General features: G+C 43.8%; 1 protein-coding gene across 1 annotated transcript; it reads left to right on the top strand.

Annotated features, from left to right (window-relative positions):
• The first annotated feature begins 4,699 nt into the window (after positions 1-4,699).
• On the top strand, positions 4,700-5,610 carry LOC142856874 (beta-defensin 14-like). Its single transcript, XM_075984515.1, has 2 exons — positions 4,700-4,757; positions 5,465-5,610. Exons 1-2 carry the CDS (start codon positions 4,700-4,702, stop codon positions 5,608-5,610), a joined length of 204 nt encoding a protein of 67 aa, XP_075840630.1.
• The last annotated feature ends 2,063 nt before the right edge of the window (positions 5,611-7,673 follow it).

Raw genomic sequence — 7,673 nt, 5'->3', positions numbered from 1 at the left:
ATTCTTGAAGATGTTTACTTTTAGCCAGATTGGGGATAGAAAGAGGCGACAGCCCATGAAGAATGAAAAGCAGCAATCAGTACTGGAGGAAATAGAAAGTCTTCCCGTGTTAGTCTCTGTGGTGTCCCCCCATCAAACCTGGAAATAGTGATGGACCATAGAGCCCAAATACCAAATACTATTTATGTTTGACCTTTGTACAGTCTCAGTTCCTAAGGTCCCAAGAGAGGGTGTGTTTAGTGATTTCTGGGTATTGAAGTAGAGGGGTGGCTATAGGCATAAATATGTCCCATAGGTCACATGATTCAAGGAGACCAAGTAAAATGATTAGGCAAAAAAGGCAAAGAATTGAATATGCAAAATTCATTGTTGAAATTAAAAAGAAAAACTTTGATGGTTTATTGAGACAGATGCCAGGAAATAATAGGTTTATGGACAATTAGGTAAGTGTAAGATAGGTATATGCATATATACATAGGTGTAGGCCACTATAGATGCTGAGAGAGAGGGAGAGAGAGAGTTGAGCAAAGTAGCAATGGTTCAGAGTTGGGCTCCAAGGGTACAGAAATACATCTCCAAAAGGAGATTATTCGATTACTTTCTGAGACAAAAGCATTACGAATGGGTGGAAACAAAACTTTGAGCAAGAGTGTATAATATGGAGATTAACCTGGCAACAGTGGTGAGTTCTGGTCCTGTTAACCTAAACCACAGAGTAGGGAACTGTGCTAGGAAAGGCCAACAGGCTGTGGACGCCTTCAGGACCAGCTGCTTACTCCAAGAATGAGGAATTCGGAGTGCCTAGGCAGGGCTTCTCTGCAAATGTTCCTTGTACATGCATTAGTGGCCTCTGACATCCACCAAGGCATCTGTATTTCAAAATCCATCAGCAGGCCTGGCTCCTTCCACTGCTGCAGGAAACACAGCGTATAACCAGCTGGCTGAAGAGTGGATCTGGTGCTTGGTGCCACTTTATCGGCTCCCGGAATTTTGAATTGTGTGTGCCCTATCTTTTTTCTATGTGGCAGACCTCTGCCTTTCTGTTTTGATCATCAGTCCTGGCCACCACAGTGAGTAAACTGGAAGAACCAATTTTTAGAACCTTATATATATCCTTTTCATCTTTTCTTGAAATCGCGCCTTATGAACCAACTGTTTCCTTACAGCACACGGATATCAAGTTATCTAAATAAACAAAAACCTGCATCTATTCAGGTAGATTTTCACTTTCCTGATGGAAACAAACTTGAGTGTGTATGCAAGCCACAGTTTGCCCTTGCTCAGATCTTGGATTAATGTTCACCCCCAGACCTTCTCTACAGTAATCTGGTTTCTCCTTTCATCTCTGTACATAGTGTTCACTACCTTAAGGCTTGACCTCTGGACAACACAGTCTTCAGACTTCATCCCCTGTAGTCCTTAGAGGCCCTATTCATCCAAACAATTGTGGTTTTCTTTGTTCTTCCTGTAGTGCTTGTTCAGGCAATATCAATTAAGCATGATGATTTCAGGAAAGACAGCCATGGAGAGCAGTTGGAGGGATTTGGGGCCCATGTTCTGATAAGAGATTGAGAGGAGCGCTCTGTGGTGTTGGTGACCAATGTGAATGTGGGTTCATTGTGCTAAACGATATCCTCTCTTCCCAAAGCCAAGCAGCACGTGTGTCTGCTAGTGTCTGAGTAGGAAGTGGTGGATGCCCAGACATTTGAAAGGAGACCTTTACCGTAAGCTTAACCTCTGTCCTAGAAATATCAAGAAAGCTCTATGGTGAAGTATCAAAAACACGGCTGCCGAACAAGATCTGAAGAAGGACAATGGCAATATACATGCTAACATAGAAGGGAGAAGCCTCATGGGACTCCAACCATGGGCCAAGAACTACAAGCAACTAAGGAATTCTGGGAGTGGAAGAAAATAGCTTTCCTTGGAAAAAAACAAACCCAATTGGTTATCCAATACCAAGTGGTCAGTCCTGGAAGCATCAACTCCACAAATCAAGTACATTTGCTCTTACAAAAAGGGGATCAGAGTGGTAGTGGAAGATAACTATTGTTTTACCAAAATGGAGCCCCATTGTCCCTCTAGGAGACCATTGCATCACACGAATAGGCTCAGATCACATTCTTAACAAGAGCGAGGGGGCCCACACAGCCTGTGTAGGAATATTCTCCCAAGCAGAAATTCCTAAGCTATCAGAGTAGGTGCTCTGGACCATGCCTTTGCTAGGAGAACCAGAGGGCAGAATGGTAAAGACCCAGAGATTGCTTCTAGGTTGGTTAGAACGTGCCCCGGTGGCCATGCTCCAACAGCCATTGGATACCATTATTTGCAGGTAGATTATGTAAACACAGGGATTTTTTTTTAACGACTCAGTTAAATTGTACACACTTTTCCAGGATCTCTCCTCTGTCTTCATGCAAGGAATTATTGGTAGGGTTATAATTTCAGATAACTTGAATCTTAGTTTTAGTGTTCGTTAACTAAATCAAGTGCAGATGTGAACCAAATTTTGCTCGCCACTCCTTGTTTCCCCAGATGCTTCCCATCTCTGTGATCTTGCTTCTGGGGAAAATTCACATCTGTGCATCTGCCTGGATTATTGACTTTGCTATACCTCAAGTTACATGACTCAGGATGAACCAGGGATCCTTGGTGCTAATTTTTTTATTCATGCTTTGAATACTCTGCCCTCACCTTCTCTCTGCCTCTCTTCTCCTCTTGATATAGTGCATGGATTATAGTGGATAGAGAACAATATCAATGTTTAAAATTCAGTGGTGTTTAAGCCATAGAGTGTTTATTCCTACATGCAAGATGCAAAAATCCTGGGAAGCCTTTGGTCTGAAGATGACAGGGACATTGGTGCATACCCAGTGGCCTGGTGGTGTCATACAGCTCTGTTACCCAGTGTGAAATAAAGTCGACACTTTCCTTAATCTTCTGTTATTGTGAGGTAGCTTTCTGAATTCGCCTTAGAAGTGGGAAGATAGAATCTCCTAAAGCTGCAGTCACAGCTGAGATACCATTTAGAGGGACACGGCCACAGGAATACCCAAAGGAGAACAAACAGAATCTGCAAGGTGATTAACGAGGGAAAGTGGCCATTATTCCTAATGTATCTCTTCTGAGACAATGATGGTGCGATAGAAAGGCCTTTCTGTGCAGGCACATGTCAGAGCCAAAGGTTCACCTGTGGAATCTGTTCTCCACACGGAGAAGTGAGTCACCCCCAGTGATAGGATGGCCCAGTGACACAAGGCTGCGATCTGGTCATTCTCTGACACCCAGACCAGTCCTTTTATGTCTTGTAATATATAAGATATAGTAAGACTGCCAAGCCAACCTCCAACCTGCTCCACACTCATCAACTTCGTCCATTTCGAAATATTTCCCACTGTCTTTAACCCCAGATATAAGAGGAAACTAGATTTTAAAACACCAGTGTCTGTAACTTCAAAGTATTCTTAAATCTACAGATGCGAACCCACTCTTTAACACGAGACACTATATTTTACATTCGCATAGCCTCTTGCTTGAGTAAGTGCCGTTCTCACTTGTCAGTGCCCGTGCTCTATTTGTCTGCTCTTAGGCCTGAGCCCACTTGGAGCTCCTCGAGAGAAGAAATGAAGCTTTATCCTTCTTGCTGTATTGTGGGTTTGCTCTGTCTTCCCCACCATGGGGCACATGGGCTAGTCTGAACCTATAGGAGTTTGTTTACTAGTCCTGCTAGGTATCCCAGTATTTCAAATCCTTCCATCCCAGAACTAAAACACCCAAACCTTGGATCCACCATAGTTGCCTTGACATCTTGCAACAGTTGAGGTCTGTGGGATGACTTGATCTCCTGTCTGAAGAGACAATTAATGCCCATAACACAGTAATCAAATTCCTCAACATTTAAATGTATTGGTCAAAAAAAAAATCTGTTGATTCTTCTGTTACTGAATTTATATCTAGAAGAATTAACCGAGCCTTGACCTTCTTTAAAAGTTCATGGGTCAAGAACACCTAGAAGTCTTCACCGTTGTCTTTGTAAGCCTCTCTGGTACAGAGAGAAGATGAATATGTATCACTAAGGCACTCTCTCTGATAAAATGAAACACCCTCACTCACGAATCTAGATAGGTTTTAGACAAAGATAAAGTATGGGACAAAAGAGTCATTTAAGCTCGAGTATTCCTGTAGCAAAAGCTTTTCAATATAGCCCAAGTTTCTTTTATCTTCACTATCTAAATTCTAGTTCTGTCCCTCAATTCTTAACTTGTCCAAAACCTAACTTCCTTGGTTGTTAGAAGACTGTCTGGTCTCTTCTAGGCTTTTAGGTAGCTACAGAAAGCAGATTACATTCAAAGGCAATTAAGCCCCAGGCTACATGTCCTGGGGCCACCCCCCAAAAAGAAATACCTTGTCCATACCAGTTCTATCTGTACCCACAGCCAGAACCTGATCTGGAAATGTGCCCAGGGCCCAGAGAACCGCAGAAGAGTCTATCAAGCTTGACGACTCCCATCGGGTATGTGAGCTCCTGGCTGAGTGGGTGTGTTCTTTGCGGTGAGAGACACTGGAAAGACACGTCAGAAAGTATGTCATATTGTCATCACTACAACATTACAAGAATGACAATCATAGCTTACCTCGTTATATAGGCGGACAAGCACACCTTTTGGCCCAGTCCCGGCTTGTTGGGAAGCAGTCAGCTATGAGGCTCCATTATCTGCTATTTGCATTCCTCATCTTGTTCTTGGTGCCTGCTCCAGGTAAGCTGGGTTGGGAAATTAAGGGTGGGAGAGGGTTGAGAACTTGTCATTTAGTTGGCCCTTCTGTGTTCCTGGTGAGCCAGAGATCAGATGGATCTGTTGGGTGGAAACCAAACATCGCCAGTGTTTCCTTCTATAACAATCGTTAGAGAAACCCTGTTTTGAAAACAACAACAACAACAACAACAACAACAAAAGAGCATTAAAATTAAAGCAGGCTTCCGAGCTCGTCCTGTTCCACTCTTCAAAGACTAAATAATGCCCCGAAGCCAACACTCCACCCACTTACCCACTGGGATACAATTAATGAGGCAAGAGAAAGTTGATGTGGAATTTTAATTCTGATGGAAGTGAACGATTTAGTCTGATACCCAAGCCCACAGATGTCTATTCTAAATGGGCTTAGTGGTTGGAGGTAGAGCGGCACCCTAGGCTGCTTGAAAGGTGCTAGGGACAATGGTGTCCCCAACTCTAAGTTCTTACATAAAGACTTAGAGGCCAGGCTACTGTGTGGTTACAGCTGAGATGCAGCCCATAGAGGTATTGTTTCTTGCTTAGGCACCCCTTAACTTTTCTTTTGATTTATTAGGACAAGAGAAAAGAAACAGACGTGAAAAGGAACTAATTCAGCAATGCATGGTTTGCTGGATCCAATGTCTTCCTAACACTCTTTCTAAAATGTGCTGTGATTTTTTTTCCCCTTGCAGGCGATGCATTCATCCATAAAACCCTCCGAAAAATATACTGCAAAATAAGAGGCGGCCGGTGTGCTCTGTTTAGCTGTATTAAAACGGAAGAACAAATAGGCCAGTGTTCTAAAAGAGGTCGGAAATGCTGCCGGAATAAGAAGTAGAAGATCCAGAGTCAGGACAAGCGTGTCACTGTTTGGGGGGAATTCTCTTGGGAGTGTATAAGAGTAAAATCAAATTAATATATATATTTTTTAAAAAAATTAGTAGCTTAATCTTTTTCAATATTCTGGTCATCACAGTCATAAACAAACAGGCGACTAAGAAAGTCATCAGACTCAGTTTGATTTGAATGAAGCAGCACCTCTGGAGTGGTCTACAAGATACCTAGCTTATTTTCCAAGGGCTAAGGACTGGAAGAGGTGTGTGTGTGTGTTGTGTATAACATCTATAGAAATATGTGTGTATATGGAAGGTATGTACTCACGTGTACAGATAGACATTTTATATTTTCTATGCCCTATATTTCATTGGAAGCAGAGCCATTATCTCTTGAAATAGCCCTTTGGATCTTACTGTAGATATTTTGTTCTTCCTAGTCTTCTCCCCAGAATTGCAATTTCCTGAATCGGAAATGTCAGTTCAACCCAGAACTCACTCTTTATCCCTTCTGAAAACTTTGCTCAGAGAAACGGGAACCTGGCCCTTCCTCTGCTTTCTCTGCTTTCCCACTGCTAGGGCCTTTGCTCAGCCCCTTCCTGCCTGGTCTGCATTCCACCCACTCACTTCTCACCCCTAAAGTGCCGGGGGGGGGGGCACTGTCCTGTGCTCTCTTCTTCCTCGAAACAGCAAACTTCCCAAATAGTAGCACCTTTCCTTGATGGGCCACAAGTTCTGACTCGAGTCCTCTATCTACAGCTCTTGCATGGCTTTTGATCTGCAGACATCCACACATTGCCATTCTCCACCTTCAGTTGCAGGATTCATAACTGCATGGCCCTTGCCTCCATCTCTGGACTCTTAGTAAGCTGACTGTGGAACTGGTTAACAAGTGTCGTTTGAGGTGAAGGACACCTGCACAGCTTAGAGGTTGCTTCATTCTATTTGGTGCTCTCTAGATGTTGATATAGAGTGATTCCAGTACACCCGGACATGCATCCAGTTTGGGGTCTTCCCTAACAGCAGCACCCAGTCAGAGGGGTACACAGACAAGATAACCAGGCTCTCAGCTAGGGCAAAAGAACCAAACCATCCTGTTTTATGGAACTCATCTCTCATCAAAACGATGGTGTGAAAGACTGTTTCCAGACACTAAACAACAACCAGTACAGAACTTGTGACAGAGAGAGAGAGAGAGAGAGAGAGAGAGAGAGAGAGAGAGAGAGAGAGAGAGAGAGAGAAGGGAGGGAGGGAGACAGGGAGCGAGGAGGGAGGGAGGCAGGTAGAGAGAGAGGAGGAAAGGAGAGAAGGAAAAAGGGAGAGAGGGAGGAAGGGAGGGAGGATGGCAAGTTCATGAACACAACACTTACTACATAAGGAGTTTCTAAGCGAAGGCACAGAGAGGTTGAATCACAAGACCAGCCAGCAATGTTTTTGCTTTAAACCACTGAGACAGCTATTCCAACAGCACAGTACACCCCCAGTTCCTTCAGAGGTGGGAAAGGGAGGATAGGGCCTCAGTTGGAGACAGTGCTTGAGAGCTGCACCAGAGGGGTAGTGGGGACTTCCGTCCTGGGGTGACTAATGACACAAGAACGTTTGGGACAAACATCACACGGCCAGAGGAAAATGAAAATATCAGAAAGTACCTGTGTGGATGTTTCTGGAGTACATGGACCTGGGAAATGCATTGCCAACAGCAAAGTAGGAAGCGTCCCACCTTCATAATGTAACAAGGGGCTACTGGTGAGCTCTTTACAAAGGTTTCTGCAGCTCTCTGGGAAGGTTGTGGAGCCATTTTCGAAAGAACCATCTGAGGGGAAAAAAACCCTAAATCCACGCTGGAAATAAAGCCCAGCTTTCCTTTAAAGGAGATGGCCAAATCCACCCTCGACATTCAAGAGTTTCAAGTGTGCTAGATGCCATAGAAATGACCAGATAGCCAGAGAAACATAAGGATACAATCCGCTGTCAGAAGAAAGGTGGTGCAGATGAAGCCAGTGAAACTGAGGATAGTAGAGTTAGCCAGTGGCATAAAAAGAGTCAGTGTAAGCATACCTAAGGCCCA

Source organism: Microtus pennsylvanicus, chromosome 9 (genome assembly GCF_037038515.1).
Source record: "Microtus pennsylvanicus isolate mMicPen1 chromosome 9, mMicPen1.hap1, whole genome shotgun sequence".
NCBI lineage: Eukaryota > Metazoa > Chordata > Mammalia > Rodentia > Cricetidae > Microtus > Microtus pennsylvanicus.
Note: the sequence above shows the minus strand (reverse complement) of the source record. Positions and strands in the feature narration are given on the sequence as shown.

Coding starts and splice junctions, on each gene's coding strand:
- LOC142856874 (XM_075984515.1), top strand. CDS start 4,700: ATGAGGCTCCATTATCTGCTATTTGCATTCCTCATCTTGTTCTTGGTG. Junction 4,758..5,464: donor GTTCTTGGTGCCTGCTCCAG/GTAAGCTGGGTT, acceptor TTCCCCTTGCAG/GCGATGCATTCATCCATAAA.